General features: G+C 52.6%; 2 protein-coding genes across 7 annotated transcripts in view; both read right to left on the bottom strand.

Annotated features, from left to right (window-relative positions):
• Nucleotides 1–225: 225 nt before the first annotated feature.
• On the bottom strand, nt 226–6164 carry CDK3 (cyclin dependent kinase 3). Of its 2 annotated transcripts, XM_017884719.1 has the most exons (8): nt 6130–6164; nt 5188–5317; nt 4769–4846; nt 4578–4698; nt 4303–4473; nt 4109–4210; nt 3320–3523; nt 226–916 (listed from the first exon to the last, which is right to left on the bottom strand). In XM_017884719.1, the coding sequence occupies exons 2-8, from the start codon at nt 5307–5309 to the stop codon at nt 791–793; spliced, it is 924 nt and encodes a 307-aa protein (XP_017740208.1). In that variant the 5' UTR covers nt 5310–5317; nt 6130–6164; the 3' UTR covers nt 226–790. The 2 variants fall into 2 exon arrangements, with proteins under 2 accessions (XP_017740208.1, XP_017740207.1); XM_017884718.1 differs by lacking the exon at nt 6130–6164 and having other exon boundaries at nt 5188–5436.
• Nucleotides 6165–6213: 49 nt separating this feature from the next.
• Nucleotides 6214–18485, bottom strand: part of TEN1 (TEN1 subunit of CST complex) — a 25981-nt gene continuing 13709 nt past the window's right edge. For all 5 annotated transcript variants that reach the window (XM_017884721.1, XM_017884723.1, XM_017884724.1 and 2 more), the window contains 2 exons: nt 15376–15533; nt 6214–6656 (listed from right to left, as the gene is read on the bottom strand). In XM_017884721.1, the coding sequence (XP_017740210.1) occupies nt 6535–6656; nt 15376–15533 (280 nt within the window). In that variant the 3' untranslated portion in view covers nt 6214–6534. The remainder of the gene's footprint in view (nt 6657–15375; nt 15534–18485) is intronic.

Raw genomic sequence — 18485 nt, 5'->3', positions numbered from 1 at the left:
TTGCAGTGAGCCAAGATTGTGTCACTGCACTCTAGCCTGGGTGACAGAGCGAGACTCTGTCTCAAAAAAAAAAAAGATAATGGAACAGCTCCTGTCTCCCCACCTGCTCCTTACTCCTTGCCCATTTCCCCGCTGTCTTGGTTTGGGCCAGAGCTGTCTCCAGCCCTGTGTCAATGTCCCCCTTGGGAGGCCCAGGAGTCTCCTGTGAGCAGTACAACCAGAAAACTCAGGAACATATCACATTTATTTCTTGTTGTCAAGCCAGAAACGAACCAAAAGCAGCATATCTCAGGTGAAGGAAGGACTCTTTAGTGCAGTCACAGCCCAGCTCTCCTGGGATCCAGGGAATGCCCTCTCTCCTCTCCCTCACTTCTCTCCTGTTTAACTTGGGACTCAACACTTCCCCAAACATTTTAAATCCAAAAGACCAGCAGGGGCGCCATTTCCTCAGGGTCTGGCCCTGCAGGCAGGGCAGGTGAGGGCATGAACACCTACACCCGACTCTGGCAGGCCCCCTGCCTTCAACTTGGCACGTGTTTTTCCAGTGCCTGGGGACCCCTGGTGCATGGAGCATCCATGCTTCCATTTTGAAACGGCACCATCAAACCCAAAAAACACACAGGATCTCCCTAACCTGTGGGCAGGACTAACCGAGACTCAGCCCTCTGCAGGCTGATGCCAAATTCCTTAGCGCTTTGCTCTCCCCAGATGCGTCCTCTCTCAGAAATGGGTAGGAGTCAGCTGGGGCAGCAGCTGCTCGAGAGAGGATCTGAGTGTGGTCTTGACGTTCTCAATGGCAGAATCGCTGCAGCACATACTGGCCGGCGGCCGGAGAGGGCTCGGGGGATGAGAAGTATGGGTGGGCCAGGGCAGTCTTGGCTGTGATCCGCCGGCTGGGGTCATACTGCAGGAGTTGCTGGGAAGAAAGGAGCAAGAGGATGTGGTCTGGGTGCAGCCAGGGTGGGGTGAGAAATCCCCCTCCCAGGTCCCAGATCAAGGGCCTGAGCCCCAAATTGGCTACCCTCAAACCCAGAACCGCATGAAGCCACGACCTCCTGGCTCTCCAGCCAGTTCTGGACACTCCTGGAATCTGGACAGTCCCAATGAGTCACCCAGGTCTCCTCAGGCCACTGAAGCTGAGTCACTCCCCTTCTCGGGGAGGGTCCCAGGTCCCAGCCTGCTTCTAGTCGGGAAGAGTACAGAACCCCACCTATCAGGAAGCAGGGGACTGAAGCTGTCCAGGGAGAAACCCTGAGTGGGGGGCACAGGGACTGACACTCCAAGAGGCCAAACCTGTCCAGTCCTGTGCCCTAGAGTCCCTAGACCCAGGCCGGATGTGGAAGGACCCCCTGTGGTGGAGCAGCCCAGATGGAGGGCTCCGGGCCTTGGCTGGAGTCTGCGCCGTCCTGCTCCCATTGGGCAGGTAGACAATACGCAGAGACTTCTGGAGAGCTGGACACACAGCCTGAAGATGAAAATACTGACCCGCCTTCCTCTCACTCAACACCAGATTAAGGAGAGAAATGTGGCTCCAAGACTTTGTGGGCAAGAATGGATGGTGAACAGGTGCAGTGGCTCACACTTGTCACCCCCACTTTGACAGGCCAAAGCAGGAGGATCACTTGAGCCCAGGAGTTCGAGACCAGTCTGAGCAACATAGTGAGACCCCATTTCTATAAAAGTAAAATTAGCTGGGCATGGTGGTGCACCCCTATAGTCTCAGCTACTCAGGAAGCTGAGGCAAGAGGATCAATTGAGCCCAGGAGTTCGAGACCAGCCTGGGCAACATGGTGAAACACTGTCTCTACAAAAAAATACAAAAGGTAGCCAGGCATAGTGGCATGTACCTGTGGTCCCACCTACTCAGGAGGCTGAGATGGGAGGATTGCTTGTGCCTGGGAGGTCAAGGCTGCAGTGAGTCATGGTCATACCACTGTACTCCAGCCTGGGTGACAGACTGAGACCCTGTCACACACACAAAAAAAGGATGGCTCTGCCAGAGACTTCCTGGGCAGTCCGGCGTGGTACACAGCTCAAGACACCAACAGGAGGGGTGAGTGAGAGCTGTGGCATGGGCCCAGGCAGCAGGGGACAGCCTGTTCTGAAGACTGACCACTGTAGGAGTCACAGGGGAACACCCAGGTGGTAGAATGAGTGGCCCCAGCCGGGCACAGTGAGTGGTTCACGCTTCTAATCCCAGCACTTTAGGAAGCCGAGGTGGGCAGATCACCTGACGTCAGGAGTTGGAGACCAGTCTGGCCAACATGGTGAAACCCTGTCTCTACTAAAAAACAAACAAACAAACAAACAAAAAAATTAGCTGGGCGTGGTGACAGGCACCTGTAGNGATGGGAGGATTGCTTGTGCCTGGGAGGTCAAGGCTGCAGTGAGTCATGGTCATACCACTGTACTCCAGCCTGGGTGACAGACTGAGACCCTGTCACACACACAAAAAAAGGATGGCTCTGCCAGAGACTTCCTGGGCAGTCCGGCGTGGTACACAGCTCAAGACACCAACAGGAGGGGTGAGTGAGAGCTGTGGCATGGGCCCAGGCAGCAGGGGACAGCCTGTTCTGAAGACTGACCACTGTAGGAGTCACAGGGGGAACACCCAGGTGGTAGAATGAGTGGCCCCAGCCGGGCACAGTGAGTGGTTCACGCTTCTAATCCCAGCACTTTAGGAAGCCGAGGTGGGCAGATCACCTGACGTCAGGAGTTGGAGACCAGTCTGGCCAACATGGTGAAACCCTGTCTCTACTAAAAAACAAACAAACAAACAAACAAAAAAATTAGCTGGGCGTGGTGACAGGCACCTGTAGTCCCAGCTACTCAGGAGGCTGAGGCAGAAGAATGACTTGAACACAGGAGGTGGAGGTTGCAGTGAGCTGAGATCACGCCATTGCACACTCCAGCCAGGGCAACAAGAGCGAAACTCCATCTCAAAAGAAAGAAAAGAAAAGAAAAGAAGGTATGGCCCCGGCCTGGGGAGGCATACAGCTTAGATGGAGCAGTAATGTCCACAAAGTAGAATAACCAAACACACAAGCCAACTAGGGTAAAAGGGCATGTAACACAGCAGAAAGACAGAGCTAACTCAACGAGCGCCACTTTCCCAGGGAAGAGAAATACTGCACTTCTCGCGGGGCAGGCTTCCAGGTTGAGCAATCAGTACACCCAGCGACAAGGACAAGCCAGTTGTATATAAGGGTCAGGAAAGACACCCTGGCCTTGGACTCGGAAAGTGCCAGGGTTATGTAGGAGGCTGGCTGATGAGGGGACATTGTAGTTGGAGCAGCAGCTGGAGCCCACATGCACCTACCATGAGCAGGTCCCTGCCCTCTGGCTCCAGACTGGGCACAATCTCTCCCAGTCCCTTCCTGGTCCACTTAGGGAAGTTGCCCTTATAGTCAGGCAGCTGGGTGACCCCGGGCCATGTGGCTTCGCTGGGTGTCCCCAGCATACGAAAGATACGAAAGAGCTGGTCAATCTCAGAGTCACCAGGAAACAGGGCTTTTCGAGTCACCTGAAATGGGGAAGAAGAGAAGGTGTGGGGTCTGCCACTTTGTTGTACAGAATCCAGTACCAGATGAGTGGCCAGACCCAGGGAGAGGCCTGTCAAGATCTCTTTCCCGTGGTTATGCAAAGAATTCTGGCCTTTTTTGGAATAAGGCTACCTTCCTCAGTCCTTTAGTCAGTACCAAACAGCATTTTTTTAAAAATAGAGACGGAGTCTTGCTCTATAGCCCAGGCTAGAGTGCAGTGGTGCAATCATAGCTCACTGCACCCTCAAGCACAGGCTCAAGCAATCCTCCTGCCTCAACCTCCTGAGTAGCTGGGACTACAAGCGTGCCCCACCACACCCAGCTAATTTTTATATTTTTTTAAGAGCTGGGGATTTGCTATGTTGCCCAGGCTGGTCTCAAACTCCTGGGCTCAAGCAATCCTCCCATCTCGGCCTCCCAAAGTGCTGGGATTACAGGTGTGAGCCACCATGCCCAGCCTCAAACACTCTTTAATCCACCTCTAATGGAAGCATTAGTGGGCCCCACCCAACCCCCATAGGACCCTGCCTGTGGCACCCTGTGGCCATGTGTGCCCCTCTCTCTACCATCTCTGCAAAGATGCAACCAATGCTCCAGATATCCACAGCTGTGGTATAGAACTTGCTGCCCAAGAGAATCTCGGGGGCGCGATACCACAGTGTCACCACCTGCAGGGCAAGGAAACAGCATCACTCAGGGTGGCTTAGTGCATGGGTGACACTCCTCCTGCTGCCCCTCTCTCCTCTTTGTCTCACAATACCTCGTGGGTGTAGGTGCGCAGGGGCACCCCGAAGGCTCGAGCCAGGCCGAAGTCGGCCAGCTTGATGGCACCCAACTCATTGATGAGCAGATTCTGGGGCTTCAGGTCTCGGTGGATGACCCGGTGTGAGTGGCAGAAACTCACCCCTTGCAGCAACTGGAAGAGGTAGCTCTGGAGAAATGAGTGAGAGGTGGAGGCAGCTGAGTGGAGGCGCTGCGTGGACAGGGATGGCAGGACGGGGTGTCACCTCCCCTTTCCCGCCCTTCCCTCCCTACCTTGATGAGGTGCAGGGGGAGCTCCGAGTCTGGGGTGGAGTCCATGTACTTCTTCAGGTCCTGGCTGAGGAACTCAAACACCAGATAAAGCTTCCTCTCGTTGTGCACCACGTCCAGCAGTCTGGCAGGAAGATGGCAGTCAGGATGCTACCTTCGCCATCCCAGCTTCCCCGCCTCCATCCCTAACTCACTGGACGATGTTGGGGTGCTTCAGTTCCTTGAGCAGGGAGATCTCCCTGATGGCAGTGCTTGGGACGCCCTCCATCTCCCTGCAAGAAACAAGGGCGCACCCACGGGCAGAGACTTGGGCCAAGAAGGGCACTTCTGGCCAGGGGGATTGGCTTCTGCGTTCCTTATCCCCACAGAATTACCCAGGCCCCAGCAATGGAGACCTGTGCTCCTTGGCACACCCACCAAGCTCCACAGAGCAGGGCCCCGGCAAAGGCTGGTCAGAAGACAGTGAGCTGGGGGAAGGATGGGTAAGGGCTGCCGGGCAGCACCCGGAGGAGTTAAGTGTGGCCTCCAGGAAGGAGGGAACGGATCAGGGAGCGTCCAGGTTGTGATGGCCCAGGCCCAGGGCGGGTAACTCAGGGGCTGTCCCAGCACTCACAAATCCAGTCTGATCTTCTTCAGGGCCACCAGCTGCCCTGTCTCCCTGTTCTTGGCCTTGTACACCACCCCGTAGGTGCCCTCTCCGATCTTCTCTACCTTCTGGAACACATCCATGGCCATGGAGCTGCCTGGGAAACAGAAGGCGCTGGGCCATTTGTGCCCCACGCCCAGCACCCCTGTTGCTCCTCCAGCCTCCATGTGGCGCCCTGCCCAGCCCAGCCCCGCCCCACCCAGGGTACCCAGCTCCCAAGGCCTGCGGCCCAGCCACCCCGACCCCAGCTCATCCTGCCTGGGAACCTGGCTGGGGGTCAGAGATTGCCCTCGCCCAGCCCAGCCCACACCCCCAGGAGGTTGGGGCCACCCCACCCAGCCCAGCTCAGCCAGGACCCCAGGCTTCTCTCCCATGCCTGGCTTCGGAGGGCAGGACCCACACTCTCCCACCCAGCCCCTGCCCAGCCCAACCAGATCCCCAGGGGTCAGGGGCCACCCTTCACCCAGCCCAGTCCAGACCCCCAGGGAGTCAGAGGCCACCCCTTGCCCAGCCCAGCCTGGACCCCCAGGCCTCTCACTTGTGCCTGGCCTTAGAGAGCAAGACCACCCTCTCCCGCCCGGGTCCCCGCCCAGCCCGGCCAGGCCCAGGCTCTGGGGGCACAAGGTAGCCAGGAAGGGCTGCCCAGGGGCCAGGGCCACTGGGGGCAGAGGTCAGGGGTCAGGAGGGTCTTGAAGTCACAGTCCTGCCCTAGGCTGCACGGTCAGGGGCCCACGGCCTCAGCCCGGCTTGGCCCGGCCTGGCGCGGCCTGTGTGACGACGCTCAGTCTCCTCGGAAGGCAGAGCCTGACCAGGGGCAGACCCCTGCATCCTGGGCCCCCGACCTGGGCCCCCCACCCCGGCCTCTGGGCCCCTGGCACCCTCCCCTGAGGCCCCAGGCCCAGAATTCACCAGAAGCCCTGAGACGCTGCAGCCCACAGCCCCGGTTGCAGCTCCCCCTCCTGGCCCCCGCCGGCGCTGCACCACGAGCACACATCGAGGGCACGCCCCTTGGGCCTTTATTCACCAGGACCTTCTGGAACCCTCCATGGCCCCACACCAAGCCCGGTCTGGCACCCGAGCTCGGCCACCTGCAGTCTCCCAGGGTGGGGCTGTCGGATTTATGGCATGCTTTCTGGGTTCTCATTGATGAGCTAATCCCAAAGTAGAGGAAGGGGCTGGATTCACCATCCGCCCCTCTGCTTTCAGCTCCAGACAAGGCTGTCGCTGGGGAGGCGTCTGCACTCTCTGGGGCTCCCGCAGTTCCAGAGGGTTTGGTCTTGGAAGCAGGTGGGGGTGTTGCTGGGCTGCTGTTTCCTACTGGCCGCCGCCCCGCTCCTGCTGGTACAGCCTCTGCTCCCGGATGGCTTGTTCCAACAAGGGCAGGTTCATCCCCTCCACGCAGGTCAGCACGCGCGCCTTCACCAGGGAGCCTCCGTCTGCAAGACAAACACCAGGGCACTAGCGGTGACTGAGCAGAATAATGTCCTCCAAGGTGCATTCCAGCTGTTCCCTCAACAGCTCAGTCCTGGGTTTTGGCAGCAAGCGGCGTGGACAATAACAACAGCATACGGGGCTAAGGCAATTGCGTACTTGGGCCTAGAACTGCGGGCCTGCCATGCACAGCAGGCCCGTGTCTGGAACTTAGCAGGTGACCAGAAAAGCCCTCTGGTCTGAGGAAAGGCCCCCTTGGCACCTTGGGATGCAATGTCATCAGAAACCAGGGGAAAAGAGACACCCATATTTTAAAAATCCAAGGGACTGAGCTTCTGGTAAGTTTGGCTTTATAGGAACAGGTCATCCCACCGTGGACGAGGGGCTCTAGCAGATGCGACGGTGACCTGATCCATAATGGAAAGGTTTGCCAATGTTCAGGTGGCACCAAACAGGAAAGACATCTGGGATTTGCCATAAGAGACTTTTTAAACCTTTTCTTTCTTTTGCCAGATGAACTGGCTCACACCTGTAATCCTAGCACTTTGGGAGGCCGAGGCATGTGGAACACTTGAGGTCAGGAGTTTAAGACCAGCCTGGCCAACATGACGAAACCCCATCTCCACTAAAAATACAAAAATTAGCCACATGTAGTGGTGCATGCCTGTAGTCCCAGCTACTCAGGAGGCTGAGGCAGGAGAATCGCTTGAACCCAGGAGGTGGAGGTTGCAGTGAGCCAAGATCACACCACTGCACTCCAGCCTGGGAGACAGTGAGACTCCACCTAAAAAAAAAAAATTTAGTTTTTTGAGACAGGGTGTTGCTCTGTCACTTGGGCTGGAGAGCAGTGGGTCAATCATGGCTCAGTGTAGCCTCCACCTCCCAGGCTCAGGTGATCATCTCATCTTCCTCAGGAGCTGGGATTACAGGCACACACCACCACACCTGGCTAATTTTTGTATTTCTTGTAGAGATGGGGTCTTGCCATGTTGCCCAGGCTGGTCTCAAACTCCTGGGATCAAGTGATCTGCCTGCCTCGGCCTCCCAACATGCGAGAATTATAGGTGTGAGCCACTGCGCCTAGCTAACTTTTTTTTTTCTGTTTTCTCCAGTCATAGCTTGCAAGGGAAAAAAAAAAGTTAAAAAAATTTTTGCACTCATGCTCTTTCTGCTCTCTGAGCATTTTAATAAATAGATTTCCGAGACGGGCAGATCGCCTGAGGTCAGGAGTTCATGACCAGCCTGGCCAACACGGCAAAACCCCACCTCTACTAAAAATACCAAAATTAGCCAGGCGTGGTGGCTGGCGCCTGTAAACCCAGCTACTCGGGAGACTGAGGCAGGAGAATCGCTTGAACCTGGGAGGCAGAGGTTGCAGTGAGCTGAGATCAAGCCACTGCACTCCAGCCTGGGCGACAGAGTGAGACTCCCTCTCAAAATAAATAAATAGATGCCACGTTCTAGGCTATTACACTGTCTTCTTTTTATGCTGTTTTGAGATAAAGGCTGTGCCTGTCCTTTCCTCTAGTCTAGGTCATTTATAGCACAGCCTGAGGGCAGAATTCAGGGTGTCATCCTGCCTAGATTCCAGCTGTCTACACAGGCTACCCTTAGACAATGAACTCATTTGAAACATGAGGTTGCCTGTGTGTCTCAGCTTCTGTTAGCCTGGTGCTGAGCAGCAGAGACTGCACAGGTTAGACAGGAATCGGGGCCAGGTGCGGTGGCTCCCAACACTATAATCCCAACACTTTGGGAGGGCAAGACGGGTGGATCACTTGAGGCCAGGAGTTCAAGACCAGCCTGGCCAACATGCCAAAACCCTGTCTCTACTAAAAACACAAAAATTACCCAGGCGTGGTGGCGCACACCTGTAATCCCAACTACTTGGGAGACTGAGGCACGATAATCATTTGAACCAGGGAGGTGGATATTGCAGTGAGTCAAGATTGCACCACTGCACTCCAGCCTGGGCAACAGAGCAAGACTCTTGTCTCAAAAAAAAAAAAAAAAAAAAAGGACAGGCGCAGTGGCTCATGTCTGTAATCCCAGCACTCTGGGAGGCTGAGGCGGGCAGATCACCTGAGGTCAGGAGCTGAAGACCAGCCTGGCCAACAAGGTGAAACCCTGTCTCTATTAATACAAAAATTAGCTGGGTGTGGTGGCACACTCCTGTAATCCCAGCTATTCGGGAGGCTGAGGCAGGAGAACCACTTGAACCCGGGAAGCAGAGGTTGCAGTGAGCGGAGATCATGCCACTGTACTCCCAGCCTGGGTGACAGAGTGAGACTCTGTCTCAAAAAAAAAAAAATAAATAAAAAAAATAAAGTAGATGGAGTAAAGAAGGGCCTGGGTTATAAAAAGCAGTCAGAATGCAGTGGGGTGAGGCCTGGGGACAGGAAGGCGTTATACGGAGCACAGATATTCTTTTAGGTTTGTCTGCAAAGGGAGGGAAGACCATGGGCAGGCAGGTCGGACTCTAGTGTAGATGATGACTTCTTGTCGTTGAGACTATTATTTCCATATAGAGGAGTCTTGAGCGCCTTATATGTGGAGAGGGAAGAACTGTGGTAACCCCTTAGGTAGGAGGGACCCTGCTTCCTCTTAGACTAGAGGAAGGTGCTAACGGTGGCCATTTCAGTGTCTGACTGTAGGAGGAAGAACGGCTGCCTGTGGCCTCAATTCTAGCTGGGACATAAAACAATAAGCTGGGAGGGACAGGGGAGGAGAGGAAGTGAGTTCTTATGAGGCAAGGGAATTTCTGGACTAGCTGTGGTGGCGCCTGGGAGGCGGGTGTGGCCAGGACACAGGAAGGATTTCTAGGCAGAGCAGGGAAACCTCAGTGAGCCCCTGAAATCATTGAGCTTGGAATCCTTGGAGCTCTGTGATCTTTCTGCACTCAACAGTTGGCAGGACCAGGAGGGTGGAGGCTGGGGTCTCAGGGCAGGAGTGAAGCTGCCAGGAAAGTGGCTGAAATGGTAGTGAGGCCCAGCAGGGAAGAGAGGTGGGGAAGAAAGTCCAGGAGTCCCGAGTCCACAGGTCCTGATAGGGCAAGAGGGACGCAGCAGAAGCAGAAGGGAGAGCGGATGGCATGCAATTTCAGGAAAACAAGTCCAAGGTGCGGCAGCAGGCGTGGGAGGTGGAATTGGGGCAGAGGTGCTTGCTGGTGGAACTGGTTGGCAGCAGGGAGACAGGGAGGAATGTGAGATGCTGACACACCTGAGGAGCCGGGGAAACTCGGGCCCTGCTCCAGACTCTGTGGGTGTGTGGTTTGGGGAGGATGGTTTGGGCAAGTCCCGGAGCCATAAGGATGCTCGAAGAGGGAGGCGCACAGGGGACACACAGGAAGGTTTCCCTCCCTCCCTTTCTCTTCTCTTTTCTCTTTCTTTCTTTTCTTTCTTTTCTTTTCTTTTTTTTTTTTTTTTTTTTTTTTTTTTTTTTTTTTTGACAGGGTCTCACTCTGTCCCCCAGGCTGTAGTACAGTGGTACAGTCTCAGCTCACTGCAATCTCTGCCTCCCTGGCTCAAGTGATCCTCCCACCTCGGCCTCCCCAGTAGCTGGGACTATAGGCTTGTGTGCAACAACACACCCTGCTAATTTTTGTATTTTTTGTAGAGACGGGGTTTCACCATGTTACCTAGGCTGGTTATTATTATTATTATTTTTTTTGAGATGGAGTTTTGCTCTTGTCGCCCAGGCTGGAATGCAATGGCGTGATCTCAGCTCACTGCAACCTTTGCCTCCCAGTTTCAAGCAATTCTCCTGCCTCAGCCTCCCGAGTAGCTGGGATTATAGGCATGCGTCACCATGCTCAGCTAATTTTGCATTTTTTTAGAGACAGGGTTTCACCATGTTCGTCAGGCCGGTCTCAAACTCCTGACTTCAAGTGATCCACCCACCTCGGCCTCCCAAAGTGCTGGGATTACAGGTGTGAGCCACCACGGCTGGCCGTCCAGGCTGGTCTTGAACTGCTGGACTCAAGTAATCCACCTGCCTCAGCCTCCCAAAAGTTCTGGGATTACAGGCATGAGCCACTGTGCCCAGCCTCTTTTCTTTTTCTTTAGAAACAGGGTCTCATTTTGTCACCCAGGTTGGAGTGCAGTGGCATGAACATAGCTCACTGCAGCATCGAACTCCTGCCTCAAGCCATCCTCCTGCCTCAGGCTTCCAAGTAGCTGGGACTACAAGCACAAGCCACCACACCCCGCTAATATTTTCATTTGTGTAGAGATGGAGTCTCTCTGTGTCGCCCAAGTTGGTCTCAAAATCCTGGGTTCAAGTGATCCTCCCACCTCAGCCTCTGAACATGCTAGATTACTGAGCCCCTGAGCCCAGCCACACAGGAAGGTTTCTCACAGCAAAGTGCAAGGGTGCAGTGAGAGAAAAGCAGAAGGCAGAGGATGCATGGTGAGGGCTTGTGGGTAGATGCTTGCTGTGGTCCAGTGCCCTTCGGCCTGGGCATGCTCCGAGGGCCTCTGGAGTAGGCCTGGGAAAGGCTGTGCCCCACACCTTAGCTTGAGAACAGGGGGCCCTCGGGCCTTTGGATGGCGCCAGCAGGTGTCAGGTCTGTGGGTTTTATCGCAGCCCAGCATGTCTTCGCCTGTTGGTCTTCTTAGCTAGCTCTTATGCAAACATTTCCGAAAGGTGACCTCTCACCTGTCCTCAGAACTGTCAGTCTGGCCACAGGGCAGGATTCACACCTGATCAACCTTTGTGTCCCCACAGGACTTTGGGCCTGGCACAGGAAGGTTTATTGTTTTATTTCCATTTATTTATTACTATTTTGCAGAGACAGGTGCTTGCTACATTTTCCAGGCTGATCTTGAACTCCTGGGCTCAAGCGAGCCTCCCTTCCTAGCCTCTCAAAGTGCTGGGATTACAGGTATGAGCCACCACACCTGCATTTTTTTTTTCTTTTTTTTTGTTTTTTTTTTTAACGGATGCTCGCTCTGTCCCCAGGCTGGAGTGCAGTGGCGGATCTCAGCTCACTGCAAGCCCGCCTCCCGGGTTTACGCCATTCTCCTGCCTCAGCCTCCGAGTAGCTGCACAGGCGCCGCCATCATTCGCCCGGCTAATTATTTTTGTTATTTTTTAGTAGAGACGGGTGTTCACCGTGTTAGCCAGGATGGTCTCAGGCCTGGACCGCGTGACAACCCGTCTCGGCCTCCCAAGTGGGGGATTAGCAGGCTTGAAGCCACGCGCCCGCCGCTGTTTGTGTTTTTGAACAGCTCACTCTGATTCAGGCTGGAGTGCAGTCGTGCAGATCAGCTCATAACCTTGAACCTACCAAGAATCCTCCAACCCCCTTTCAAGTAACTGGGGACGACAAGCGTGTGCCACCCACACCTGGGATATTGTATGAAAGATGGGCTACTATGTTGCCCAGGCTTGTCTTTGGAACTATGATCTCCAAAGCAAATTTCCTACTTCCTTGACATCCCAAGCAGTGGCTGACATTACAGGCATGAGCACACTTGGTTTCGCAGGGAGGTTTAAAGCAGCACGAGCCCCCCCTCTGCCCAGGCCCGAGGTCAGGGCAGACCAGAGCCACAGTCAGCCCAGATGCTCTCTCCAGTTCCCTCTGTGAATAATGGAATGTATGACTTAGAAAATCAGACAGGCAGGCGCAGTGGCCACGGCTTTAATTCCAGCACTTTGGGGGAAGCCCAAGGAAGGTGGATCACGAGTCAGGAGCTCAAGACCAGCCTTGGCGCAAAGATTGGTCTGAAACCGTGTCTCTACTAAAAATAAAAAATTAGCTGGGTGCATGTGGCAGCGCCTAATCTTCAGCTACTCAGGAGGCCGAGGCAGGAGAATCGCTTGACCCAGGAGGCGGAGTTGCTGTGAGCTGAGATCGTGCCACTGCACTCCAGCCTGGGCCAACAGAGTGAGAGAGTGAGACTCCCGTCTCAAAAAAAAAAAAAATCAAGGCAAAATTTTTTTTTTTTGAAACGGGGGTTTTGCTCTGTTGCCAGGCTAGAGTGTAATGGCGTGTTTCTGCTCACAGAACCTCCACCTCCACGGGTTCAAGTGGATTCTCCTGCCTCCAGCCTCCCAAGGAGCTGGGTTTACAGGCATACACCACCACGCCAACTTAATTTTGTATTTTTAGTAGAGACAGGTTTCTCCACGTTGGTCAGGTGGTCTTGTACTCCTGACCTTCAGGTGATCCTCCTGCCTCCAGTCCTCCCAAGTGCTGGATTAGCAAGTGTGAGCCACCACGCCCAGCCGACAAAAATGTTTTAAGAAAAAAAACACACAAAAAAACGGGTTGTGATGCAAGTTATAAGAGTATTAGTAAATAGCCAGTGCCTGGTAACAGGCTACTTCCTCTGAGGCCTGAGTTAGCTTCAGGTTCAATTTTTTTGGCGGAGAACCCTACCAGCGTGGTGGTATTGTGTCTTCCTCTTACCTCACATCAGAGTACATGATGTCTGCCCTTCTGATTTGGTTTTTTTTTTTTTTTTTTTTTTTGATACGGGAGTCCGCTCTGTCGCCCAGGTGGAGTGCAGTGGCCGGACCTCGCTCACTGCAAGCCCGCCGCCGGTTTACGCCCATTCTCTCGCCTCAGCCTCCCGAGTAGCTGGGACTACAGGTGCCCGCCATCTCGCCCGGCTAAGTTTTTTGTATTTTTTTAGTAGAGACGGGTTTCACCGTGTTGCCAGGATGGTCTCGATCTCCTGACCTCGTGATCGCCGTCTCGGCCTCCCAAAGTGCTGGATTTACAGCTTGAGCCACCGCGCCCGGCTGCCCTTCTGATTTTATCATAGGTTGACATTGATCAGACTGGCCCAGGCACTGCCAGCGGGTCCCTCCATCACAATGACCCCATCAAAATGTTTACTAATGATTTTGACCACTAGTGAGGACTGTTGCCTGGATTTTTTATTTTGTCAGGGCTTTTAAAGTGATGACTTTGAATTTACATATTTCTCCTGCGTTCATTCGCTGTGACTCTTCTCTAAAGAACTTTCCAGGCTGGGCGCGGTGGCTCACACCTGTAATCCCAGCACTTTGGGAGGCTGAGTTGGGCAGATCACAAGGTCAAGAGATTGAGACCATCCTGGCCAACATGGTGAAACCCCGTCTCTACTAAAATTACAAAAATTAGCCGGGCATGGTGGCGCACACCTGTAGTCCCAGCTACTCAGGAGGTTGAGGCAGGAGAATCGCTTGAACCCGGGAGGTAGAGGTTGCAGTGAGCTGAGATCATGCCACTACACTCCAGCCTGGCAAGAGAGTGACACTCCATCTCAAAAAAAAAGAACTTTCCTTCATCAACCATTTGGTTTCCACTACAGGCAATCCATACAGAAATGGCAGAATAGGGCCTGGTGCCAAGATCAAGCCACTGAACTCAGCCTGGACAGCAGACCAAGACTCTGTCTCAAGAAAAAAAAAAAAAAAAACAGCAATAAGAATCAGAAGCAGGCAGGGCTACTTGGGAGGCTGAGACAGCAGAATCACTTGATCCAGGGAGTTGGAGGTTGCAGGGGGCTGAGATTGCACCACTGTACTCCAGTCTGGTGACAGAGCAAGGCACTGTCTAAAAAAAAAAACGGTGGCTCACGCCTGTAATCCCAACACTTTGGGAGGCTGAGGTGGGCGGATCACGAGGTCAGGAGATCGAGAGACCATCCTGGCTAACACTGTGAAACACTGTCTCTACTAAAAAAACAAAAAATTAGTCGGCTGTGGTGGCGGGCGGCTGTAGTCCCAGCTACTCAGGAGGCTAAGGCAGGAGAATGCCATGAACCTAGGAGGCGGAGCTTGCAGTGAGCGGAGATCGCACCTCTGTACTCCAGCCTGAGCAACAGAGCGAGACTCTGTCTCAAAAAAAAAAAAAAAAGGAATCAGAAGTAAGGCTGGGTTTGGTGCTGCATGCCTGTAATCCCAGCATTTTGGGAGGCCAACGCAGGCAGATCCCTCATCCCAAGATAATGACACCTTGTCTCTACAGAAAATTTAAAAAGTAGCCAAGTGTGGTGGTGCATGCCTGTGGTCCCAGCTAATCAGGAGGCTGAGGTGGGAACCTCATGAGTCTAGGAGGTAGAGGTTGCAGTGAGCTGTGATCATACCACTGCACTCCAGCCTGGGTGACAGAGAGACATCTTGTCTCAAAAAAATTTAAAAAAAATTTTTTTAAGACTCAGATTAAGAGCTGACAGACAAATTAAAAAAGATCTAAGCAAACTGCCTCACCTCAGACCTGGTGCGTTAGGCCTTGAGAAATTAGTGGTTTCTCTCTCTTCACTTCCCCATGGGGGACCATCTCTTCACTGTACCTGTCTCTTTTTTTTGAGATGGAGTCTCACTCTGTCATCCAGGCTGGAGTGCAGTGCAACGATCTTGGCTCACTGCAACCTCTACCTCCCTGGTTCAAGTGATTCTCCTGCCTCAGTCTCCTGAGTAGCTGGGACTACAGGCATATGCCACCATGCCCAGCTAAGTTTTGTACTTTTAGTAGGGACGGGGTTTCGCCATGTTGGCTAGGCTGGTCTCGAACTCCTGACCTGCCACCCTGTCTTTGAGTTGGCACCATGTGGCCAGTCCACTCTGAATTGAATCCTCAAGAGTCCTTGAACTTGTGGGCCGATTTGGAAGAAACATTAACCCCGATGAGACACTGCTGTCGGGTCACGAGCCCATTCCTCACTGACTGCCCCAAAGACTGCCCCAGCTCAGGCCCCAGGAGGAGAAAAGGGGTGTGAGGCCGCAGCTCACCCTGCTGGTGCTGGAGCTCCCCGAGGACAATGTACAGGGAGCCCACCTGGGCGTGGAAGGGCTCCACCAACTTGGTACAGACAAGAACCTGGTGTTGATCGGATCCGTGCTGAGCCATCAGTGTTACTCTGGACTGGATCATGTCATAGAGGCACAACCTGGAAGGCAGAGGAAATGCAATAATTTCCATCCATATGTAGAATCACCACCACGTGCAAAAGGTTTGCACGGCCAAGAAATCTATAGAAAAGTGTTCAGCCTCAGCCTCATCAGAGAAATGCAAATTGCAACAACAAACCAGAAAAAAATTTTTCAGTCTACATTGTAGAATGCGAAGGAATTCCTTTTAATTTTCATCCCCTTGCCTTTAATTTTCTTAATGTTATATTTTGATAAGCAGAAGCTTTTAATTTTGTTGATGATCAGTTTATTCATTGTTTATTCATTTTTTTCTTTTTTTTTTTTTTGAGATGGAGTCTTGCTCTGTTGCCCAGGCTGGAGTGCAGTCGTGCAACCTTGGCTCACTGCAACCTCCACCTCCTGGGTTCAAGCAATTCTTGTGCCTCAGCCTCTTGAGTAGCTGGGGTTACAGGTGCCTGCCACCAGGCCTGGCTAATTTTTGTATTTTCAGTAGGGAAGGGGTTTTACCATGTTGTCCAGGCTGGTATCCAACTCCTGACCTCTAGTGATCCACCCACCTCAGCCTCCCAAAGTACTGGGATTACAGGCGTGAGCCACCACACCCGACCTTTTTTTTTCTTTTATGACTTTTGCTTTCTATGTCTTGTCTAAGAAATCTTTTTTTTCTTTTCTTACTTTCTTTTTTTTTCTGTATCCCAGGCTGCAGCCTTGACCTTCCAGGCTGCTCAAGCAATCCTCCCATCTCAGCCTCCTGAGTAGCTGGGACTATAGGTACTTGCCACCACACCTGGCTAATTTTTTTTTTTTGAGATGGAGTCTCGCTCTGTTGCCCAGGCTGGAGTGCAGTGGCACTATCTCAGCTCACTGCAAGCTCCGCCTCCTAGGTTCATGCCATTCTCCTGTCTCAGCCTCCCGAGTAGCTGGGACTACAGGTGCCTGCCACCACGCCCGGCTAATTTTTTTCTATTTTTAGCAGAGATGGGGTTTCACCATGTTAGCCAGGATGGTCTCGATCTCCTGACCTTGTGATCCGCCCGCCTCGGCCTCCCAAAGTGCTGGGATTACAGGCATGAGCCACCGCGCCTGGCCTACACCTGGCTAATTTTTTAACTTTTTGTACAGATGGGGTTTTGCTATGTTGTCCACGCTGGTCTCAAACTCCTGGGCTCAAGCGATCCACCTGCCTCAGCCTCCCAAAGTGCTGGGATTACACTCATGAGCCACTGTGCCTGGCCATCTTTTCTTTTTCAATATGGGCTATAAACGCTATAAAAAAAACAAAACAAAACAAAAAAAAATTTGCCTACTCAAGGTTGTAAAGATATTTTCCTGTTTTCTTGAGACATTGCAGTTTTAGCTTGTAATCTATGACACAGTGTAAATTTTTTTTTGCATGTTGTGAAGTAGAGATCAAGATGTTTTCCCCTACCATATTAATATCTAGCTGGGCGTAGTGGCTCATGCTGGTAATTCCAGCACTTTGGGAGGCCAAGGCAGGTGGATCGCTTGAGTCCAAGAGTTCAAGACCAACCTGGGCAACATGTTGAAACCCTGTCTCTACTAAAAATATAAAAAATTAGCCAAGTATGGTGTGGTCCCAGATACTTGGGAGGATCACCAAGATGGGAGGATCACTGGAGCCCAGGAGGCAGAGGCTGCAGTGAGCTGAGATCATACCACTGCACTCCAGTCTGGGCAACAGAGCAAGAATCCATCTCAAAAAAAAAAAAAGTATATATATATATAGGTTGGGCATGGTAACTCACATCTGTAATCCTAGCACTTGGGAGGCCGAGGCAAGAGGATTGCTTGAGCCCAGGCATTAGAGATCAGCCTGGGCAACAGACCAAGACGCCATCTCTAAAATTTTTTTTTTTTTTTAATTAGCCAGATACGGTGGTGCACGCCTGTGGTCTCAGCTACTCGGGAGGTTGAGGGGTCAAGGCTGCTGTAAGCCATGATCATGCCACTTGTACTTCAGCCTGGGCGACACAGTGTCAATATCTAGTAGCTCCACTTGTTGAAAGGACTATCCTTTCCCTACTGAATTACCTTGATGTCTTTATTGAAAATCAATAAAGCCAGGCACGGTGGCTCACGCCTGTAATGCCAGCACTTTGGGAGGCTGAGGCGGGCAGATCACAAGGTCAAGAGATGGAGACCATCCTGGCCAACATGATGAAATCCCATCTCTACTTAAAAAAATACAAAAATGGCCGGGCGCAGTGGCTCAAGCCTGTAATCCCAGCACTTTGGGAGGCCGAGACGGGCGGATCACCAGGTCAGGAGATCGAGACCATCCTGGCTAACACGGTGAAACCCCGTCTCTACTAAAAAATACAAAAAACTAGCCGGGCGAGGTGGCGGGCGCCTGTAGTCCCAGCTACTCGGGAGGCTGAGGCAGGAGAATGGCGTGAACCCGGGAGGCAGAGCTTGCAGTGAGCTGAGATCCAGCCACTGCACTCCAGCCTGGGTGACAGAGCGAGACTCCGTCTCAAAAAAAACAAAACAAAACAAAACAAAAATTAGCTGAGTGTGGTGGTGCGTGCCTGTAGTCCCAGCTGCTCGGGACGCTGAGGCAGGAGGTTTGATTGAACCTGGGAGGTCGAGGCTGCAGTAAGCTCTGGTTGCACCACTGCACTCCAGGCTGGGCAATAGAGTGAGACCCTGCCCCCCCACCCCTTAAAAAATAAAATAAAATGAAATGAAAAACTACAGATACATTAAGTAAATTAGTTAAGAGACAATAATGTCTATTATGCCCTTTATCATTTGCAAATGAGAAAAGGAAGGAAGGAAGGATCAAGAAAAGAAAGGAAGGAAGGTAAGAAAAATGTTAGAAATAGAGGAAAAATTATATGATTGTCTACCTAGGAAAACCTTTGGTGTGCAGGTAACCTCAGTAACTGACAATCATTTTAAAGTTTCTAATTATACCAAGGTGCATATGTGTCTGTGCCTACAGATAG

Source organism: Rhinopithecus bieti, unplaced genomic scaffold, assembly GCF_001698545.2.
Source record: "Rhinopithecus bieti isolate Rb0 unplaced genomic scaffold, ASM169854v2 scaffold_13400, whole genome shotgun sequence".
Classification (NCBI taxonomy): domain Eukaryota; kingdom Metazoa; phylum Chordata; class Mammalia; order Primates; family Cercopithecidae; genus Rhinopithecus; species Rhinopithecus bieti.
Note: the sequence above shows the minus strand (reverse complement) of the source record. Positions and strands in the feature narration are given on the sequence as shown.

What these genes read in the sequence shown, in the direction of transcription:
- CDK3 (XM_017884718.1), bottom strand. Translation starts at nt 5,387, where the DNA reads ATGGAGGCTGGAGGAGCAACAGGGGTGCTGGGCGTGGGGCACAAATGG. An exon ending in TCCCCCTGCACCTCATCAAG is followed by an intron (nt 4,474 to 4,577) that starts GTAGGGAGGGAA and finishes TCATTTCTCCAG; the next exon opens with AGCTACCTCTTCCAGTTGCT. An exon ending in AGGGCAGGGACCTGCTCATG is followed by an intron (nt 917 to 3,319) that starts GTAGGTGCATGT and finishes CTTTCTTCCCAG; the next exon opens with CAACTCCTGCAGTATGACCC.